This window comes from Equus asinus, chromosome 20, assembly GCF_041296235.1.
Source record: "Equus asinus isolate D_3611 breed Donkey chromosome 20, EquAss-T2T_v2, whole genome shotgun sequence".
NCBI classification, from domain to species: Eukaryota; Metazoa; Chordata; class Mammalia; order Perissodactyla; family Equidae; genus Equus; species Equus asinus.
The window spans coordinates 70,467,003-70,490,481 of record NC_091809.1 but is presented as its reverse complement, the minus strand read 5'-3'; the positions used below and the strand labels follow the sequence as shown (position 1 = coordinate 70,490,481).

The 23,479-nt window shown below is 38.9% G+C and overlaps 1 protein-coding gene across 2 annotated transcripts in view; it reads left to right on the top strand.

The window, feature by feature from the left end:
• The window catches only part of FOLH1 (folate hydrolase 1), a 52,628-nt gene that overhangs the window by 14,502 nt on the left and 14,647 nt on the right, over positions 1-23,479 (top strand). For both annotated transcript variants that reach the window (XM_014827956.3, XM_070490465.1), the window contains exons 5-13: positions 4,373-4,498; positions 5,285-5,471; positions 9,444-9,537; positions 12,324-12,422; positions 13,284-13,369; positions 14,917-15,036; positions 17,186-17,268; positions 18,682-18,745; positions 22,474-22,541. In XM_014827956.3, coding sequence (XP_014683442.3) covers positions 4,373-4,498; positions 5,285-5,471; positions 9,444-9,537; positions 12,324-12,422; positions 13,284-13,369; positions 14,917-15,036; positions 17,186-17,268; positions 18,682-18,745; positions 22,474-22,541 — 927 coding nt within the window. The remainder of the gene's footprint in view (positions 1-4,372; positions 4,499-5,284; positions 5,472-9,443; positions 9,538-12,323; positions 12,423-13,283; positions 13,370-14,916; positions 15,037-17,185; positions 17,269-18,681; positions 18,746-22,473; positions 22,542-23,479) is intronic.

The following is a 23,479-nucleotide window of genomic DNA, read 5'->3' as shown; positions in this document are numbered from 1 at the left end:
ACTTTGGGTCTTCAAATTAACTTCCTCCTTCTTCATTATTGATAGTGATATGTCTGTATAACCAGAATATACAAAAAAGCTAATTAGTAAATTTTATTTTTAAAAATAGCATTAATATTACCAGATTAGAATTAAGTAAATTTGGACAAATAGTATATAAAAGCAGAAAATATAACAAAGAAATTTAATTTAAAATATCCGTAAAATATAAAATACACTTTAAAAATCTTAAAAGTTAAATAAGTGTGAACTAGTTGAAGAACCCTATGAAATTTATTGAACAGGGAAGATATTGTGTATAAAGAAGCAGATTATGTTTCTGGATGGGAAGACAGAATGTTATAAGGAGAAAATTATACCCAGATTAATTTGTGAGTTTATTGTATAATCAGTTAAAGTCCCCCAAATAATTTTTGGACTTTGACAAAATTATTCTACTCATAAGAGAATCATAGAGATTATTAACTCATTTCTTTCAAGTAGACTTCAACTCTTGCAGATTAATGGAAAGATGGAAGGAGCATGTGATTCTGCATGGGGTCACTGTTTGTGTTCAAATATTGGATGAGTTTGCTGGCTAGTGTGCTTCACTGGATCACCTGTAACCCAACCAGTGAAGTGTTAATTCTTTTTAAAATTATGAATGTCTGTATGTGTGTTTAGGATATTTCACGATAAGTAATCTTTGGATCTACGTCTGAATCCTCTTGAGCGTAAAATACTGGGCTCTGGTTTAGGCTATTTGAAATTAGCAGTTTGACAGTGTCCTTAAAATATAGTCTAACTTAGTGGTTCTCAGAGTTCAGCATGCATCACAGTAATCTAGAGGGTTGTAAAACACAGATTCTGGTTCCCGCCCCCTGAGTTTCAGTAGGTCGTGGGTGAAGCCTGAGAATTTGTTTCCAATAAGGTCTTAGGTGATGTTGGTTCTGAGGGCTGAAGAACTGTGCTTTGAGAACCACTGGCATAACACCTCCCAATTGTGTCTCTATTAACAAGAGCAAGAAGATGGAAGCTTGAAAGAAACAGAAAATTCTAGGCTAACAGTGCAAGATTGTATTTATTCCCAGTCATAGAACAATGGTACAGTGTAGATTTTACAAGAAGGTCATTGTCTGAAAACAAAGCTTTTCTCTAACTAACAGTGACAACTTGCATTTGTGAAGTGCCAAGAGGGCCTATCTATCACACTTGTTTTCATTTTCAAAGTTTGCTGTCATTTTTTAAACTGATGTCTTCTCCAATCCCTTCTCCATCATAGTTGTTTTGTGTTGATTGTAGATTTATCAAAAGATAGCCACAGTTTACAGACATTTAAAGAAGTAGTCTCCGCAAAGTGGTGATATTCAATAGGGATAAATTTCAAATGGGACGCTTACACTAAAACAAAATTCACCGAAATCCAATTGATTAATGACTCTCTATTCACAGTTAGAATAAGAGTGAGCTCCAGAGAAGGCTAATAGTTGTAAATCAGACATATGGTGCTATCACTAATGTTGCATTAATATTGCGTTGGTTTTAGGAAGAAATACAAGAGCTAAGAGGAATCCTTTTAATGAAGCAAAGATTCAAAGGTCACTTTCTCAATAGACTTTCCTCTTTTTATTTAAAATTGCACCCACCTGAGTACTAGTTCACTGTTTGCCTGCTCTATTTAAACTTTTTTTGAATTTTTGTACAGCACAAGTTAATATGCTATACAGTTTACTCAGTTATTAGTTTATTGTTTATTATCTTATCTCTTGGCTCTCCATGTGAATGTAACTTCCTTCAAGGACAGTGACTTGCTGTGTGCCTAATGCCTGGAACACTGCTGAGCACATAATGATACATCTTCAACAAGTTTGTCAAGTGAATCTTAGAGTCAACTTGGAAACAACTTGATTTTAGCATCTGTTGTAAATTCGTTGTGCACATGCTATGAGAAACGTAGTCAAAGAGGAAAACAATGGCAAAATAAAATTGTAGGATATTAGAAATCGTGCAGGACAGGGGTTTCAAACTAGGGTGTGGACCGACTTTTCAAAGGCAAACATGGGATTGTTAAAGAAATCAGTTGCATCATCAATTTCTCAGTGTACTTTTTTCATGGAATTGAGAACTAGCCTGTGGTGAGGTCTTGCTGATACTCCGTCCCCACCTCCTATTTATGGTCATTTTTCTCATATTTTATGACTCAAAGGCACCTCCTACCTATCCTAAAACAATATGAAACATATCTCAGAGTTGTAGAAAATCTCTAGAGCTCCAAACAAAGAGATGATACTGAAAGATTCTAATAGCTGGGTCACAAATGATTTGGCGAGTCAAATGGTTTGCAATTGAACAAAATTAAAGATGAGGCTAATTGAGTTTCCAACTGATATCATTAGAATTAACTTGGATAATAAGTCAGTGTGTGATTTTGGGGGTTGTAACTTGGAAGAAGTTTAAATAATTTGGTGAAAATTCCATAATAAAACTTCTTTCGTTCCCTTCCCATGTTTTCTCAGAACTTATGTCCACGAATAAGACGTGAATAGAACTGATGCTGAATCCTGGCTCATTCTAGCAATAACTTATTCATCCACAGATTCATGACCTAATGTTTTAACATCCCATGACACTCAAAGATGTATTTCAAGTAAAATTTTATGCTTAGGTATTATTTATAAAAATTTGTAATGATGTTGTTAGACTCAATTTGATACTACAAATAATTATAATAATAACTTACTCCTGAAGAATTTTTGTAACACATACAGCCTGTTACAGGAAATAAATATTTTTAAAAATTCAATTTATATAGAGTGTATTCTTAATTAAGGGAAGTTTGGCAGTGATTAATAAAAGACTTTCAAGCATACCCAGATTCTAGGTAACAGAAACTGAAATGGGATTTAGTGTGCTAGATGTTAATTAAGGAGTGTTCTCCTGGGATCAATATCTGTGGCAGGGAGGGGAAGGAAGCTGGATAACGCAGAGAGAGAAGTCACCCTCACTGCCAGCTTAAGGACAGCCTCAGCCGACCCAGTGGGCAGCTCTGGAGTGAGGATAGTCCTTCAGAGTTGTCCTGGTGTGAACTAAGATGTTCAGATCTTTCTACTCCCACATCGATCAGTCACTGAGTGTGTGGCATCCTAAGAGGCATGACCTTGAGCAAGGTGGCTGTCTGTAGCTGACCTTGAGCAAGGGGACTGAAAGCTGTCTGCAGAAAGCCTTCCCTACAGCTGGAGCAAGAACACCTTCGTTGAAGGGGAATCTAAGGGGACTCTGGGCAGCATATCCCAGTGTCCAGTACGAATATATTTTACTTTAGAGTAAAATGCTTTGGGGGAAGGGATATAAAGTACAAGTTCAAGGAGGAAAAAGAATGATAAAATTCTGACTGAAGAAAAGAGAGTGTTCCTATACTTTTTAAATGGATGGTGTTGAAATGTATACCAGTGTAGTATTTAAATTCCTTGGGTACATATAAAAAGTGAGATGAGGGCCAGCCCCGGTGGCCTAGTGATTAAGTTAGCTCTCTCTGCTTCGGCAGCCTGGGTTCGGTTCCCGGGCACAGACCTGCACCACTCATCTGTCACTGGTCATGCTGTGGTGGCAGCTCACATTACAAAAAGAGGAAGATTGGCTGCAGATGTTAGCTCAGGGTGAATTTTCCTCAGCAAAAAAAAAAAAAAAAGTGAGGTCAAATTGCTTCTAAAATTGTTGCTGTTTAAATTGCATTCTTTGCTGCTACTTAAGGTATGATAAACAATTTTAGATGTCAGGTTAAAAATATATGAGGGGGTATGTTGCTTTTCAAAATTAATTTAGGGAGAAAGTGAGCAAAAAATATGTTTGAAGAACACTGATCTAACCTAACAGGCCATTTTACAAATGAGAATATTGAGACTCAGAGGTGTTGTAAGACTTGCACATAATCATACAAATTATATGAAACCAGACCCATAAAGCAGTGATATTATGTGACCTTCCTTACGTGGTGCTTGTCAAGACTGAATAAGCTACTGTTTGTGAATGTCCTTTGAAGAGAATAAGGCTCCTATCTGGGGCTTCTTAACCTAGGGTGCCTGAACCCCTTCCAATTGTATGCAGCAATGTGTATATTTACATGCAGTTTCTGGGGAACACTTCTGTAGTCTTACAGCCATTCTAGAGGAGACAAATGTGAACAAAACTTACTATGTATGTAATTCATGTTTCAAACCCAGCTAATTGCCTTCACAATTCACGTTCATTTCTTCCTTGAATCTCTTATCTGAAGCTCATGCACTTCTGACCATCTTGCTTACTCTGCCTCTTCCCTCTTTCAAAGATGTGGAACAGACCAGAGAAATCTCTGTGTTAAATCTTGCTTGTACTAAATCATTCCTGATCTCAACAGGGTGATCTAGTGTATGTTAACTATGCCCGAACTGAAGACTTCTTTAAACTGGAGCGGGACATGAAAATCAATTGCTCTGGAAAGATTGTGATTGCCAGATACGGGAAAATTTTCCGTGGAAATAAGGTAAAACTCATCTCTTTTTCCTTGTCCCCGAATAGCAAAAGTTGTAGTGTATCTTCCATGTGTAGAGCCAGATCCTTAAAGCTTTCTGAGGACGTGATTCTCTCATATTCTGTAACGTGCCTACCTTCTGGGGAGAGCACATTGACTAGCGTATAGACGGGGGTTCCAAATTGGATCGCTGGAATTCAGCCAGTGTAGAAGTTCAGGGAGAACAGAGATTTTTTCTATACCTACAAATTATGCTATGGTCTACAAAAAAGCATGCCTTGGATTTGTTGTTAACCTTCAGTGTCTTTGTTTTGAATATTATCTTTGAAAATAATTCCTAAATTAAATTTTAATGTGAATTATTATAGATAAGAGGAACCAATTTATAGACAGCAATTTTTAAAGTTACTATCACTTGATTGTTAATTTTTTTTTCTTCTTTGGTGGGAAATTAAATTTCAAATATATTTCCTTTCAGCCAAAGAAGAAATGGGAATCTGGCCTGTAAAATCTACTTCCTTATTGTGCTTCTAGATAAGCAAATTCTCGCTGATACTAATGTGAACATTTTCCAAATCTGCTGCTCTGCGGGCTGACCCAGCCCTGGAAATTCCTTTTTAGAGCTTGTAGTAGGAAAGAGAAAAAGCCAGTTCTGTGTGAGATGTCCTTTGTTGTAGGTCTAATGATAAAAGATTGAAGATAAAAACTTTGGTTACTTATTTAAATGTAATTTTGAAAATTGATATTATAAAATTTTTAACAACCACCTTGAAATAAGAAAAACATTGTGTTTTCTAGGTTAAGAATGCCCAGCTGGCAGGAGCCAAAGGAGTCATTCTGTACTCAGACCCTGCTGATTACTTTGCACCTGGAGTCAAGTCCTATCCAGACGGTTGGAATCTTCCTGGCGGCGGTGTCCAGCGTGGAAATATCTTAAATCTTAATGGTGCAGGGGATCCTCTCACACCTGGTTACCCAGCAAATGGTGAGTGGCCTTAATCATCAGAGGAAACTTAACAACATCTGTAAGTGATTTTATTAAAGGATTTCCTTTGATATAACAAGCTATGTCTTTTTCTTATTCTCTTTGCATCTAAGAAGTAAATTAAGAAGTTTCAAACTTTGAAAATTGTTGGTTCAGGTCTCTTATCCCTTATTTGGAATCCTTGGGCCTGATGGGTTTTGGAATTCAGACATTTTCAGATATTTAAGAGTAATATGGTGCATTTACCCTATATTGCATAACACTCACATAGGAGGCTGGGACAATACATAATACAGGAAGCAAGTATATAAATATTTTTGCAGCAAAATGTGTGAATAGAGGCTGACCCTGTGGCGTGGTGGTTAAGTTTGGTGCACTCTGCTTTGGAGGCCTGGGTTCGTGGGTTCAGATCCCAGGCACAGACATACACTACTTGTTAGCCATGCTGTGGGGGCGACCCACATATAAAGTGGAGTATTGGCACAGATGTTAGCTCAGGGCTAATCTTCCTCAAGCAAAAAAAGAGGATTGGCAACAGATGTTAGCTCAGGGCTAATCTTCCTCAGCAAAAACAAAAACAAACAAAATGTATGAATAATTATACTAAGCAGAGGTAAATAAGTATAAATAGCCTTGTGTCTGTTCAAGTCAGATTTTGCTCTCAGATGAGTTTATATCAGATCAGGTTTTGTTGCCAAGTAAATTCTCCCCAATTTATGGTTTTCACAGTTTTTGGATTTCTCAGTTGTCGATAAGGGATAGTAGGACAGAAGTTCTGTAAAAGCCCCTGAAATGACACATTTCGGAAATAGAGTCTAGAAAATGCTTAGTGCATCATTGCTATATAAAGACAATAGTGATAACTTTCAAGGAGTTTTTCCTAAATGCTAGCTTTTTACATGTATTAACAACTCTATAAGCTTCATAGAATTATTATCTCTATTTAACAGAGGAAGAAAGCAGGACTAGAAGTCAGCAATCTCCTTAAGATCATCACACCACTAAATGAAGAGTTGGGATCCAAATTCAGACAGTCTGGTTCCAGAGTCCTCATGCTTGTCTTATGCTGAAATGCCCCCCGTAAAACAGTAGATCATTAACGAAGGGAGCTAATTTATTTTGAATGTAGTTGGCTATTTGGTGACATTTACAAAAATCTATGATCATTTAGTTTGTGTGGTTTAAAACTAACTAAGGTGTATAACTTGGCTAGAATAGGTTGCCAAAGTATCTGTGGCATTTCCAGATTTATTCTTCATTTGGTTTTTCTATCAAATTTTAGACTGCTCTAAAGCTTATGTATTTTGGCTTTGTAAGTCTTCTTGGAACATAGTATGTTGTCATAGATTGTTACTTTTTTTGGAGGAAGATCAGCCCTGAGCTAACATCTGCTGCCAGTCCTCCTCTTTTTGCTGTGGAATATCATCCCTGAGCTAGATCTATACCCATTGTCCTCTGTTTTGTATGTGGGAGACCTGCCACAGCTTGATAAGTGGTGCGTAGGTCTGCGCCTGGGATGTGAACCTGCGAACCCTGGACTGCTGAAGTGGAGCATGCGGACCTAACTGCCGCACCACCTGGCCGGCCCCTGTCATAGATTATTCTTTTTTTTTTTTTTTAAGATTTCATTTTTTCCTTTTTCTCCCCAAAGCCCCCCGGTACATAGTTGTATATTCTTCGTTGTGGGTCCTTCTAGTTGTGGCATGTGGGATGCTGCCTCAGCATGGTTTGATGAGCAGTGCCATGTCCACACCCAGGATTTGAACCAATAAAACACTGGGCCGCCTGCAGCGGAGCTGCGAACTTAACCACTCGGCCACAGAGCCAGCCCCCATAGATTATTCTTTTAAGCAATATATATTATCCTATAATAAAATCTCATAAATCTACCTGAACTTTACTTACTGTACCTTTTTATTTCCAAGTTTTAAAAAAAATGCAACTTTTCCCAAGCTCTGTTAGTTATAAAAAGTTAAAAATATGTACATAAATTGAGATTAACTGGAATATTTCTGTTGATTATCCTCAGATTGAGTGATGGCATTTTAGCGGAGAAAGTCATGTTATCCCAATGGGGCTCACATTTATTGAATTTCATTTTGTGGCCTATTCTTTTTCTTTTCCTTTTAATTTTCCTTTGTATTAGTTCTAACATACAAAAATAGAGATAATTATCTGCATTCTGTCACTCTCGTTTCATCTCTTCATCCTCCCTTTTTTGGTTATTACTCTAGAGAATTTTAAAACAAATCCTACACAACATATCATTATGTCATTTTACCCATAAGAGGAATAAACTTTATGGGCTGGCCCAGTGGCACAGCGGTTAAGTATGCATGTTCCACTTCGGCTGCCCAGGGTTCACCGGGTGCGGACATGGCACCGCTTGGCAAGCCATGCTGTGGTAGGCGTCCCACATACAAAGTAGAGGAAGATGGGCGTGGATGTTAGCTCAGGGCCAGTCTTCATCAGCAAAAAGAGGAGGATTGGCAGCAGTTAGCTCAGGGCTAATCTTCCTCAAAAGAAAAGAAGAACAAACTTTTGCAGTCACCTAAAGTTCCTATTAGATAATTTAAAAATTTGGAGAAAAAGTGGAAAAATGCTCCTATTTTTCTTAAATCTGAAGAAATTGCAGAATATGTTTTTATTTTGAGGTAGAGTTTACATGTATCTCATGTACACGTAAAATGCACAGATCTTAAGAGTTCAGTTCAGTCATTTTTTTTTTTCTATAGATTGGCACCTGAGCTAACATCTGTTGCCAATCTTCTTTTGTTTTTCTTTCTTCTTCTATTCCCCATAGTACCCCAGTACGTAGTGGTATATTCTAGTCATAGGTCCCTTTGATTGTGCTATGTGGGATGCTGCCTCAAGATGGCTTGATGGCGGTGCCATGTCTGTGCCTAGGATCCAAACTGGTGAAACCCTGGGCCACCGAAGTAGAGCACGCAAACTTAACCACTCAGCCACGGGGCTGGCCCCAATATATTTTCTAAATTGTATACTTCTTTGTCACTCAAAATAAGATATAGGGCATTTCCGTGACTCCAGAATGCTCTCTTGTGCCCTTTTCTGGTCAATTTTCACTGCAGCCCCCAGAAGCAACCATTTTCTGATATCTGTCACCATTGACTAGTTTGCCTGTTTTCAAATTTCCTATAAAGAGAATCAGACGTATATATTATTTTGTGCCTTGTTGCTTTTACTTGGTACAATGATTTGAGATTTATCCATGCTATTGTGTGTATTGGTAGTTTGTTCTTTTATCTTTAAAAAAATTTTTTTTGAGGAAAATTAGCCCTGAGCTAACATCTGCTTTCAATCCTCCTCTTTTTGCTGAGGAAGACTGGCCCTGAGCTAACATATGTGCCCATCTTCCTCTATTTTATATGTGGGATGCCTGCTACGGCAGCATGGCTTGACGAGTGGTACACTGGTCCGCACCCGGGATCCGAACTGGCAAACCCCTGGTCGCTGAAGCAGAACATGCAAACTTACCCGCTGCGCCACCGGGCCCACCCGAGTAGTTTCTTCTTTTTAATTGCTGAATATAATTCTACTGTGGGACTATGCCACAGATTCTTTGGTCTCCTGTTGACACACACCTGGACCATGGCCACTGTTTGGCTACCCGAATTCAGCTGCTGTGAGCAATTTTGTAGGGTCTTTTTGTGGGCATATGTTACCGTCTTTCTTGGGTCGATACCTGGGAGTGAGATTGCTGTGCTCTAGTGCATAATTCTGTCTAACGTTACTTTTCAAAAAGGTCATCCAGTGACTGTATAATTTTACACTCTCATAAGGAATGTATGTGAGTTTCAGTTGCTGCACATTCTTGCCAACATTTCAAATTGTCTGTGTTTTTTATTTTAATAGTTCTGGTAGATGCAATATTAAGAATGTGTTTAATGTGATTTTCAGAGAACCTTTGAAAGGGACTGAATTTTTATTAGTACATTCAACTTTTTTCAGAATATGCTTATAGACGTGGAATCGCAGAGGCTGTTGGTCTTCCAAGTATTCCTGTTCATCCAATTGGATACGATGACGCACAGAAGCTCCTGGAGTAAGTTTGTAAGAAACAAACAGATGGCTCCTTGGGTAATTCTCCTTATTGGCAATCTTCACCTTTTACGCTTTTGTCTCTATTATTTGATACTGAAATTCTCTGAGATGGGTGGAGGATATAATTTTATCACCATTTTATAGAACAGCGGTTCTATCCCGGAATTTACTTTATGTATTAGTATCCAGTGTGTAACAGCCATGAAAACGAGCCTTTCAGATCTCCAACTGCAGGGAGCGTAATTGATCAATTGCTTCAGCCACTGGGCTTTAAAATCCATCACTGTGTGTGTGTCAAGGCCATGCTTCCCACAGATGCTCCCAGTCGGCGACTGAGTGCAGCAGGGTCCATTACTGGGAGGCACAGGACTCCTCTGATGGGAGACTTTGGCTCAGGACTCCCTGACAGCCTTGCTCAACTAGATGCTGCCACCTGACACTCTTTTCTTCCTTCCTTTTCTTCTTTACCCCGTATCAGACCTGCATGGCAGTCTCATGGCTTTCCCAGCCTTCCCTGCCTCTCTTGTTCTTTCCTTCACAGACCTTTCTCCCAGTAAATCACTTACTCTTCTAGTCCTCTTATTGTCTGCTTCTTGGAGGACCTGGAATAACACTGTGAGCGCAACTCCCATTTCATTTTCATCTCTATTCCCCTTGCCCCTCTGCTTTCCTTATTGAAAGAGTTGTTATTGTTTAACCTGACATTGGAACTCTTTCTCCTCTCCTGCCCACTTTCTCCCCTCTACATGTCCCTTCTTCTCCATTATCCTTCAGGAGGAGAGAGCACGGGCTTCTCTGAAAGTGGAATTGCTAGAGACGAAAGCATCTGGCCAGTTAGTCCCTTTTCTTCTTTGAGTTCAAGGCATTCTTAATTGTTTTATTCTAGTATTGATAAGAAAACTTCTTAGGATGGGCAGTGCTCTCATTTTTACAGGTGAAGAGATTGACATCCAAGTTGGAGCGATCTGTCCAATTTAAGGACAGATTAAGGAATAGCACCCGGTCTTTTTTTCTTCAGGCTCTCAACTTTACCATATGGGCTAAAATTCAAGATCAGGCACAACTTTTGAGGGTGCCATGGACTACGCATTTGTCTAAACATACTTATAAAAGTAACTTCTAAAGATTCGTGATATTTAAGGGATGAAAGTGATTTTAGCGATGTTTGTAATAGTGGAAAACTATAAACAACACAAATCTTCAATAATTGATAAGTAGTCAAGTATATTACCAGCTATGATAGGCATGAAGCCATTAAAATATATGTTGTACAAGAATATTTAATGATGTGGATATGTGCTTATGCTATACTGTTAAGTGAAAAGGGCAGATTTTAAAATAGTGCATAAAGTATATTCCCAATGATGTAAAAAGAAATACATTTACACAGTTCAAAATTCAAAGGTGTATACAATAAAAAGTTTCCCTCTTACCCATTTCCACCCCAGAGACAATCAATATTATTAGTTTACAATATAGTATTGTAGAAATATTTTATGTATAATCAAGCATATGTATGTTCTTCTTTACTTGCCTTCACAACTTTTTTTTGCGAAAAAAATGTTTTACTTTTTTGTAAGTTTGCATACTTAATACTCTGCTATTTTGACTATTGGTTACACTTTTTTACCAATGTAAAAGGTCCCTTAATGTTACTTGATGCTTCTTATGTGAAATTTTATTGTAAATAGATAAATAAATTTTATAATATCTTACTTGAGATGTTTATTAGCCAAACTCCCTAGTGAGGTAGGAAAAAAGAAAGTAAGCATGTACTCTCTGATAGAGCATTTTGAAACAGAAGATTATATTTAGTTTCCCACGAGAAGATAATCTTAGTGATTGCTTCAGTATTGGGTGTGCGGTACATTCTAGGTCAAGTTGAGCTGCTCTCGTGTCCTCACGTAGGTAGGCAGGGAACAAGCTCCTATGTGCGGGCACAGAGAGAAGGAAGAGATTGCAGAGCATGCTCCACTGCAAAGCCTAGGGTGCATGGGGCGCGTGAGCCGAAAGAGAGCCGTAAAAGACACATCAATGTTTTCCACTCTCTTAAGTTCATCTGGAACCACCTTCTTCTATCTGCTGCTATTTAGCAAAGGTACATTTGCTTTCCATGCTCAAATCAAGAAAAAGTCCATCCATGCTCTATCATCCATAAACAGTATCATCTATCTTCTCAGTCACCTGGTGAGAGAACCAGGGCTACTGGCATGCACTCGCTGATCCACCTGCATCTTTCTACCTTTCTGAATTGAAAAAATATAGCATGAAGTTTTTAGGGGCTGCTGGTTGAAGTGAAGACCGTTTCCTTGCTCTTCCTCTCTCCCTAAGAGATGTGTGTGAAAGTACTTTGCAAGGATGACTATATACATATTTTGAGTGTCTTTGTCAGGGGGAGAAATCACATAAGGGAATATCCCGAAGAGTTTGACGTCAAGCTGTATCTTCAGAGCATCCTCTGGAGAGCACTTTATACAGGGTTCACTACTGTCAACTGGTAACACAGAGTCTGAGATTTTATCAGATATTTGAAGCTGCATGACCATGGGCATTTGCCTAATCTCTTGAAGCCTCATGCTCTTCATCTGTGAAGTGGGGAGACTTCTGGAGCCAACTTCCTAAGAGTTGTGGTAAGGATTAAATGGCACATCATATGCAAAGCACTTTGCATTGTCTCTGACTCAGAGAAGTCGTTAGGAACAGACACTCAAGAAAACGAGTTCATTGATGTTTTAACTTGTAACTTCACAGTTTTCCTTCAGCTAATAATACTTTTTGTGTTCACAGAAAAATGGGTGGATCAGCACCACCGGAGAGCAGCTGGAAGGGAAGTCTCCCGGTGCCCTACAATGTTGGACCTGGCTTTATTGGAAACTTCTCTACACGGTTAAGAGACTGTTTTTATTGTAACTTGTTTTGGGGGAAGGAAATCTTTAAAAAAAAAACAAAACAATTACAGGGGCCGGCTCCGTGGCCGACTGGTTAAGTTTGCGCGCTCCGCTGCGGCCGCCCAGGGTTCGGATCCTGGGCACGGACATGGCATCGCTCGTCAGGCCACGTTGAGGCGGCGTCCCACATCCCACAACTAGAAGGACATGCAACTAAGATATACAACTGTGTACAGGCGGGGTTGGGGGAAATAAAGCAGAAAAAAAAAAAAGATTGGCAATAGTTGTTAGCCCAGGGGCCAATCTTTGAAAAAAAAAAAAAAGGAAGATTGGCAACAGTTGTTAGCCCAGGTGCCAATCTTTAAAAAAAAAATTACAGAGAATGACTGAAAGAAGTAAAATCTATCTAGTACCAGCAGGAAAGGAACCCACAGGTTGAACTTACATCATTACCGTTGGACAGTTGGCCCATGTAATTTTTGCCAGTGTACATTTAGAAATCTTTTAAACAATGATGTAAGATTTAAAATTGCAGGTAGTAGGGGCTGGCCCAGTGGTGCAGCAGTTAAGTTTGCACGTTCCAATTTGGCAGCCTGGGGTTCCCCGGTTCGGATCCCGGGTGCAGACACGGCACCGCTTGGCAAGCCATGCTGTGGTAGGTGTCCCACATATAAAGTAGAGGAAGATGGGCACAGATGTTAGCTCAGGGCCAGTCTTCCTCAGCAAAAAGAGGAGGAGGATTGGCCGCAGATGTTAGCTCAGGGCTAATCTTCCTCAAAAAACAAATAAACAAACAAAAATTGTCGGTAGTAATCTGTTAACCAGTATTTTTAGAATATGTCCTTTATTTTTGCATTAGGAAAGTCAAGATGCACATCCATTCCAACAATAAAGTGACAAGAATTTACAATGTGATTGGCACTCTCAGAGGAGCAGTGGAACCAGGTAAATCAATCGTTTGCTCAGCAAGTATTGACAGAGCAAGTCTTCTGTGCCAAGAACTGCTCTGAGCTCTGGGAATGTAGGGTGAACTGAGCAAAGCAACTCTTTGCCCTAATGGAACGTACATACACAAAATACATAAATATGAAGTAATTTTGTATTGTGGTGCTTGTTGTGGAGAAAAGTGAATGTTGGAGTTAGTGATAGACCGTATGTGCTTCAGTTAAAGGATCATGGGAGGAAGGGCAGAGGGATTGTTTTTGAGGTGTTTTCTCTGAGTTTTCCAGATTTGTTCACCACATATTTCGCATGGGGAAATATCTTCATGATAACTACAAACATCTCTGTGAAAGATAGCACTCTTATGATGTACGCCTGAAACTAAGAAGATATTGTATGCCAAAGATTCTTCAATAAAAAAATAAAAGATAGGACCAGTCCCAGTGGCCTAGTGGTTGAGTCTGGCTCATTCTACTTTGGCAGCCTGGATTTGGTTCCCCGGCCTGCGCCACTTGTCTGTGGCCATGCTGTGGTGGTGGCTCACATACAAAAAGAGGAAGATTGGCAGCAGATGTTAGCTCTGGGTGAATCTTCCTCAGCAATAAATAAATAAATAAATAAAAATAAAAGTGCTCAGAAAATTAAAGTAATAAATCTTTACACGGTTTTGTTTTCCACTGAAGTTGATGAAATATATAAACACATGATTTCCACAGGATTTCAGATGACCTGCTGATTCATACATATTATAATTGGTCTTCACTATGTTCCATTTCCTTAGGAATTATGTAGTTATATGTTTCTTACCTAAACAGATAGAATTAAATTGCATATTTTTCTTACAAGCAGTCAGTGATTTTTTTCAGGGACCAAGAATGTTGCTATGCTTCCAGTGACTACTCAATGATATATAACTGGCTATTGAATCTTACAGAGTACCTATTTTGTGCCAGCTCTCTCCTAGGCATTGGGGATGAAGGGATAAAAAGACACGGACCTGGGACAAAGAGGGCACAGTGTGGGAAGGGAGCCATACATTTAAGTGTGGTAGGTGCTTTATCAGATATGAAAAGATGGCCCTGAGAGTTGGGTAGGGGAGCAATGCCCTCCCTCTCTGGAAAATAAGAAAGGTTCATAGAAGGGAAAAATCTTTGAGCTGTACCTTGAAAATTGAATAGAAGGAGTAGAAAGTGGAGAACTTAGCACGTGGCCACTGTGTTCTCTTGGAAAAAACTGGAAACAAAGTTGTAAGTAGGTAACAAGAATACTAGAGAATTATATAAAGAGGTGAAGAGGATAATTTTATACTTACTTATCATTACATCTATACTTATTACTATAATACATTGATGTGTACATGTGCTTGTCACATTGATATCTTCTTCATATGTCAAAATCAGAGCAAAATAATTTGTTTACTCAAGTCTTTGGGAGCCTTGCTATCTTTCTTTGAGTGATGAGAGCTCTGTGTTTAGATGCTATCAAGTCATTTGCAACTTACCCTGTTATTGACCTGAAATGACAAATAATTTTGCAATGATGCTTTTTAGACAGATATGTCATTCTTGGAGGTCACCGTGACGCATGGGTGTTTGGTGGCATTGACCCTCAGAGTGGAGCAGCTGTTGTTCATGAAATTGTGAGGAGTTTTGGAACACTGAAAAAAGAAGGTAATATCACCAAAATGTAAAAAAGACCGACTTCTCTGAGTCCCAGTATAGTCCTCTGTGAAGTACCACCTTCTCATGGGTTTGTGTGAAAAGTCCACTGAGAGGATTCATGCAAACCTTATCATCTTAGTAGCAAAGAGTACTCGGGGGTACTTAACACAGAGTGGCTTTCAGTAAATAGTAGCTATGTTACTTATTTTGATAAGTCAATTGTGTTGTTTATTTTTGCATTTATTTATGTAATAATGTTTAATTATTGATATTTATATAGAAAATTATAATCTGAAATAAAGGAATTATACTGTTAGTGATTTTTCTTGGCAACTGAGAAGATGGAGATGGGTTTCTTCACCGGAGAGGACACACCAAAATTAGGTCAGAAACCAAAGCATCCTGGCCAAACTACGAGCAGAGGTTCCTTAGGCTCTTCCAGCCTCGCTCCTCAGGTCACGTGTCCTGAGTAAGTGAGGAGATCGAAGCTTACTCAGGACAATGCTGGTCTTGCTTCCTGGTAGGATTCTATCAAAAGTTTGATGTCTGCGTTCTCACACCCCGAGTCTTGGTTTGCCCTCGCAGAATTTAGGTTTGTACTCTTAGCACCATTGCTTGTCATTTTAGAATCTTCATATGAAAACCAAGACAAAATTTAGTTCAAATGGTTGCTTTTTAAAATAATCCTTACACATTGAGAGCAAAAGTTCCTTTCTGTTAACTGACCCTGCAAGCAAGGTGTCTGGGGGCTGTAAATGTGACCCACATTTTTTTAGCAACAATAAAAATGATGGTAAAAATATGTTAAGTTTTCATGGTACTCATTTTCTCATCGAAACGATATTTTCACTTGTGTTCTCTATTTTAAACTCATAGCAACCAGGGAGAAGCTTACCTAGTTCTTTCTGTTCTCATTTTACAAATAAGTTATCCAAGGTTTCTAGAATCAAATAATTCACCCAAGATTATATAGCTAGTGTGTAGCAGAGTCAGAGAACCACAGCTTAAAAATCAAATTTCTGGCTACCAGGCCACAAAACTGTGACGTCTCTCTTTAAAATAAAAGGTAAAGGTGGTATTCTTTTTTCCACACAGCTGTCTTATATTTTAAGAAAACAGAACTATGGAGACCTGAATTTACATAGCTCATGAATTAGGTAGTGCTTAAGATTATTGCAAAAAATTTCATGATTTTGCAAGAAGATTCCCTGTGGGAAATACAAAGATCACAGAAACAATGATAGAATATGCCGAAAGAATGCAATGATGAGGAATGACAATAGGAAATCTGACAAAAATAGAACGCTGGACTCAGCTGTAGGCATGCACATTCTTGATAAGCACAAATGAAATACCTACTAAAATAATGGCTCCTTACAATTTTTGGAGCACATTTTAAGTGCTGTATTTGTAAATATTATTCCATTTAATCCTCCCAACAATCGAGTTGGTATCTTCATCACCTCTGGGATTCCTGGTGTACAGATGAAGAAAAGGAAGCTTAGTTAGTCTCAATAACTTTCTCTCAGTCATGCTGCTAGTAAGTGAAAGAACCCTGATTTGAAATAAGATCTTTCTTTAACTCCAGGGTCCGTGTTTATAACGCCAAGCCATATCACCTCCCTATTGAATTATGTGGTTTTCAGCAGCGACAGACATTGCTCTTGCTAACTGAGCTTCTGTTGACTAATGCCGGCAGAGAATGGAGTGAAATCACACAAGCAGCTGACACTGGACAATCGTTCGTGTGATGCCCCAACAACACGGAAGTGTTGTAAAGGCTGTTCTCTCAGTTGTGTCTGCTCTCAGAACACAGACCGCATCCAGCACTTGTTTCTTTCACTCTTGGCAGCTGCAGAGCATAGCCGGCTTCCTGCACATGTCCAATCATTATAAACCTATTAGAATATTTTACGGTCTCACGGAATTCTTACTTTGTCTACATTTTTCCTTTTTACAACACAAATGTGCTATTTTGTATTGACAAATCAGTTTTAAAATCTTGCAAAAGGGAATGATGTAACTAAAGATTCTCACCACAATTCACCCTTCCTGAACAGTCAATGACATTTTTGTTTTATTTTTCTGTTGGGCTTGGCCATGTCTTGGATGTGTTACGCGTTTTCCCAGCGTTTATCTGTACGCACATTTGTTTTAGGGTGGAGGCCTAGGAGGACAATTCTGTTTGCAAGCTGGGATGCGGAAGAGTTTGGTCTTCTTGGTTCTACTGAGTGGGCAGAGGTTAGTTAATAAGTTGCTACAATATGGATTTTCATAATAATAAAGCAATTAGGACTTAATTGTAAAAATAACAAATGAATCCAGTGACAAAATATTCAGATTGTTTTCCAGAAAATCTGAAACAACGTCTTCTTGTTCAAAAATCAACAATAAAAATCTTTGTCACTAAAGAACTATTTTGTTTGAACTTTAAAAGCCACTTCATATCAATTATCAAAATAACTTATCTTCACTTTCTGGGAGGTGATAGTAGTAAATAAGTAAATTCACTAGAAACCAAACATCAAAATAAGTATCGTGTTCCTGTTCCCCTTTTGAAATTAGGTCCCAAAGCTACCCACATTGCAATACCCCCTTGAACGTGTACAGTGAGCTATACTTTTCACGTGTATCTTCCTTATATCATAATGCCCTACTCTCAACTAAATCACGTGAAAGTGAGGTAGAAAGTCCCACCACAGAATATTTCATAGACTCCTTGGAGAGTAACTTTACCTGCATGTATTTATTGTTGGCTTTGTGGAATAGGAGCATTAGCTGTGAAGTAAATATATGCAAAGTTAACATTTACTCCTTTAACTTCCAGTCATGCTGTACATATTTATTTGGCTCCTTTTATATACTTCAAGAACTATGAGAAGCCCTGGAAACTTCACTTTTCTTTGAAAAAAAAATAGTAGTGCTCCTATAGACGAGAAAGATTTATGTTAGTGTCAGAGCCTAAATATTTTGAGAGTGTGGTTTCTCTCAAATTATTTTTGTCACAGAAAGTTGCATGTTTTTTTCCTTTTTCTTTCTTACAGTCAGGATTCTTAGAAAATTGCATGTTTTGGAGACTCAGAATCCACTTGATGTCTCAAAACAACTTGGCTATTCTGTTTTAAAATTGTGCAATGATCAATCTTGACCAGTAGGTGGTGGCATAACACAGGAAAACAACTTCATGTTTAAGGGCATAGAGACATGACTTGACTTCACATATTTTTAATCCATAAATTTGAAATAGCTCATTCCCTGTGAATCAGGCAAGGTTTGCTCCTTAAATAATGAGATGTTCCCTGGAAGACTTCCACCAAAAGGGTCTCAGATCATTCACATTTGCTAAGAGACTTTCTTGAAAGATAAACTATAGTATGTTTAAGAAATCAACTCCTTTTCCGTTTACCATATTAAGAATGTGGACAGTTTCATCTTGAATTTTAGTCTTAAAAATGTTTTGCTTGTTATTTCTTACCAAAAATCCTCGTTGCAATTCTTTTAAACAAACTCTTTTTTGAGAATCTTATATATCAAATTTGTGGTGGACTTAGGCCGGCTTAATTCAGAAATCGGCATACAGTAAGTGTAGATGTGCATTTTTTTTAGGGGGAAGTTATGGCTCTCTGTTTATGGTTTCCTTTCTTTTTTAAATAGGAGAATTCCAGACTCCTTCAAGAGCGTGGCGTGGCCTATATTAATGCTGATTCTTCTATAGAAGGTGACTATCATTGGTCTCAAAGGAAAAGATGTGCTGGGGGAGCAGCAGCAGTTAATACATCACGTACTGACAAGGAAGGCAGATCCATTCCCATGTGGTTAGGGACTCTGCTGCTGGTTTGTCGGTGCTGCCCTGACTCACGGCAGCTGTGAGCCCTAGAGTGCTAATTTGGGAGAGCAGCGCTCCTTGACTTGTTTCATCTGACAGATTACCTTGTCTATGGTAGGAATTTAGTAAATATTTGTTAAATGAATAAGTAAATTATAGAACTAAGGATTTGTATGATTTTAGAATAGGGTAGCAAAACAAGCATTATTTAAATTTAACCCAGTTTCATCATAATATCATGCATACAAATTTTGAAAAAATGCTGATGTCCAAGATTTCATCTTTCACTGAGTATTTTTCTTCTTAAATTTTGTTATTCAATTCAGCAACTATGTACTGAGCACCTCTCTCTGCAGTGTACTTTCCAGTATTTCAAAGGAATCAGCAGTTAGTAAAGAACAGGCTGGTACTCGAGACTTCATGGCTCAGTATAGATGATAAAATATATCTGTTTAGGATTCTGATATATGCAGGGACTGTAAGGGTGTAATCGGATGGTCTGGGAGTTCAGAGGAGAGAATGACAGCAACTTCAGGAAAGCCTTGAGAAGTGCGATAGACATTTGAGACAGGTCTTTAAGAATGGATTTGCTTTCAATAAGCAGAGATTCGAACTAAAGGACATTCCCAGGTCTATTTCCAAGATCAAACAGTCCATTGCCACTATACTCCAGACCCACTATTCTATTCTTGACCATATGCAACTTCCCAGCCATTGCAACTGCTGTTCTCTGCGCTCAGATTGCTGTGCCACACGCTGTCTGTTCCCTTCCTATACTTACAGTCTCCCCTGAAATGGGACTTTTTTCAGGGAAGCCATATCTTTGTAGCACTCATGTTTGCCGTTATTAAGTTATTTGTTTTACAAACTGCCTCGTACCAGATGATATTCTTCAGCAAGGAACAGACAGGATCTTGCTTGATAACTCCTTAATTCCTAATGCCTCATTAAATAAATATTTGCTGCATGCATGCAACAAATCAATGAATAAATGAGTGAAGGGTAGGCTTCTAGAATCTTTTCTTTAGTGTATTAGTAAATTTGCCACATCAACAGTAATCGACACATTTCATTTTAATGGAGACGCGGTGGCATTTACATTTTCTTTTGTGCACGTGTCTGACCTACGTTGTCCCCTAAGTTAGTCCCACAGTACATTTCAATCCTTGACTCCGTCTCTCAGATTCATGGCTAAGGGCCTGGCCTCCTGATTCCCAGCACTGCCACTTCCTAGTTGTGACCTCAGGTTGTTACTTAGTTTCTATGTCTCAATTTTCTCACCTCTAAGTAGAGTTACTAGGAACTCATATCTCAGAGGTTCTCGTAAGGGCAAAAGAGGTTCATATTTGCAACCATCCCAGACCTCTGCCTGGCACGGAGTAAATGTTTGAAAATGTTAGCTTGGGTTATTATCACCCTTATTTAAAAACACGTTAAATGAAAGACCTTTGCCACACACAATAAATACTCCAGACATTCTTTGAAACCAGAATAATGTTCTCTTTATTGCTAGTTTTTTTTTAAGATTTGATTTTTAATGTATGTTTTTAAATCATTGGATTTTGCTGATCATGTCATCCCCCGCCTTAAAATGCTGCCTTGTCTCCCCATCATTTCAGAATCAACAGCAAATGACACACACGTTACTCTATCATTGGGACACCACTTATCTCAATCTGTTTTATACTTAAAATTTTATTAAATGTTCATTTCTCAAGTAATTCCATCAACGATCTCTTGGCTTTCTCATGTTAAAATGCAAAATTTACAAATAAAGTACCAACAGTGTAGCAGGTGCTGTCTTAAGTGCTTTACATGTAAAAATTTATTTAACACTCACAATGACTCTGTGAGGTGAGTACTTTTATTATATCTGTTGTATAAAGATGGAAATTGAGATTCAGAGGGATAACGTAACTTTCTCAAGGTCACACGCCTGGTAAAGGATTGAGCTGAGAGTCAGATCAAGCTGCTCTGTTCCCACGTTCTCCTTCTAACCACCACGTTCTATTGCCTCTCACTGCGTTATACAGGTTTTTGATATCATATTATAGCTAAATGGTTCTGCAACTTGCTTTTTTCATTCAGCAGCACATTAGATCTACTTCACTTGAAACTAAGACTTCTACAATGTATTCAGTAGAGCAAGTTATATATCAGTTCTCGAGCTGATGGTCAGATTGCTTCAGTTTGTTACAGTAAATATCCTTTCTATTTCCATGCCTTTTTCTTTATAATGTGAAGGTGGAGTAGTAAGCTACAAGAATCATTGTTTGGTCAGGGGATATGTGCCTTAAATTGTAATAGATGCTGCCAAATGACCTCCCCTGCCCCTCTAATTTACACTCCTACCAGCACTTCCATTTTAAAAATTGCGTTGGCTATTTGTGCGTATTTATTCTTCCAGATGAGTTTTAGAATCAGTTTTTCAAGTTCCATGAACACTTCTGCTGCGGTGTGTACTTATTTTTTTATTTATTTATTTTTTTGGTGAGGAGGATTGACCCTGAGCTAACATCTGTGCCAATCCTCCTCTATTATGTATGTGGGATGCCACCACAGAGTGGCTTGGTGAGTGGTGCACAGGTCTGTGCCTGGGATCCAAACTCGTGAACGCTGAGCCGCCAAAGCAGAGCATGCAAACCCAATCACTACGCCACCGGGCCAGCCTGTGTACTTATTTTTAAAGCCTTAACTTTTGCTGTTCCCAGTCATGGATTTCAAGCTTTGGGATAAGAGCTGCTTGCCATTCTCTGAGTGCATCATGTACTTTTACATGTCTGGGCATTTCTACAAGCTACTCCTTAATGAAGTTGCTTTAACCTCCCCTCCCCAGGCCCACATCCTGATTTAGCCTCCCCTCCCTCTGCTCCCACAGCTTCCCAAGGGCCCTGTCCTGGCTGGTTCACTTGACTCCCAAACTCATCAAGCAGAGAGTTCCTGAGGAATGCAGACACCATCTCTGCTCTCTATTCAGGACTAGCCAGAGAGTGCCTGGCTTACAAATTCATTTTTACAACAAATGTTTTTTGGGCGAATGCTACATGCCTGAGCAGTTCTAAGCCCAGAGGATAGGGCAGCAAATAAAAGAGAACACCTGTTAGCATGGAACTTATAGTCTAGAAGAAGGATGGACAATAAAAAACCCAAATATTTAACATGTTACATAAGTAAGTAACAAGGGAGAAATAAACCAAGGTTGAGAGAAAAAGAGATTGGCCCGAGTAGAGGGGGAGACTGTGCTCTTTTAGGTGTTAGGGAAAAACCCAGAAAACATGACATGAGTCCAGAGGTCTAAGGGAAGTGGGAGAATAAGTCATGCGGAAATAATGCAGAACACTGTTCCAGGCTGAGGGAACAGAACGTGCAAAGACCTGAGAAGGAGTCTGCTTCAGCAAAGTGGGAGGTGAAGATTTGGAGAGATGAACCAGGGTTGTTTCATGTATGACGCTGAAAGCCACAGTGAGGATGACGGATTTTATTTAGTGATGAGTTGGAGAGTTTTGATCAGACTTAGGTTTTAAAAGGATCATCCTGGCTAAGGAGTTAGAAATGGTCTTTGAATGAAAGCATCAAATAAAGAAATGAAATAAACAATCTATCCTCTCCTTATCTTTCAGGAAACTACACTCTGAGAGTTGATTGTACCCCACTGCTGTACAGCTTGGTATACAACCTGACAAAAGAGGTAAAAAGAATTAAATATAATTTAAGAAAATCTAAGTTCTACAAATGATGCTTTCTTGAGGTACCATTGTTATGTTAAACATCTGTGTTGTTTTATAACTCGTCTCTTTTTACACAGCAAATGTCCACTGCAAAAACATTATATCTGATGAACTGTTTACACACATTACTGATTTTGCACACCACTCTGACCCAGCCTTTGGGTGGCAATGTGTCTACCATCCCCATTTTGAGAACCGGGAAACTGAGCTCAGAAAACGTTAGCCGCCAAAGTCACACAACTTGTACAATAGCTGAACAAGGACTTCGTCCTGTGGTTTAACTCCTTAAAATTGTTTTTGTTTTTGAGGAAAATTAGCCCTGAGCTAACTACTGCCAATCCTCCTCTTTTTGCCGAGGAAGACTGGCCCTGAGCTCACGTCCATGTCCATCTTCCTCCACTTTATATGTGGGACTCCTGCCACAGCATGGCTTGACAAGTGGTGCGTAGGTCTGCACCCGAATCCAAACCAGGGAACCCCAGGCCGTCAAAGCGGAACTTGCACACTTAACCTCTGTGACACTGGACCAGCCCCTTAACTCCTTAATTTTAAAACTGATTTATAGTCTTTAATATAATGGTATCAACTACTTCAGGATACAGGAAGAGTTAAAGTTTCTAATTGAGAAAGAAGATGTGTAAAAACACCAGGGCTGACTCCTGGGGGTGAATCAATTTAGGGCAGAGGCTAGATGAGACCATGTCCCCCACTTCCCGACTTCCTGCCTTGGGCTCCAATCCACTGAGCCCCACTGGGCCGGGCTGACAGCTAAAGTCATCTTAATTCTGACAGCAGCACAAGATACTGAACCTGTCAGAGAGGTGGTGCCTGAATTCTTATAGGACTGACAGGCAGCTATTTAGTTCTTCTGTCCCAGAAATCCACTGTCCTAAAGTTA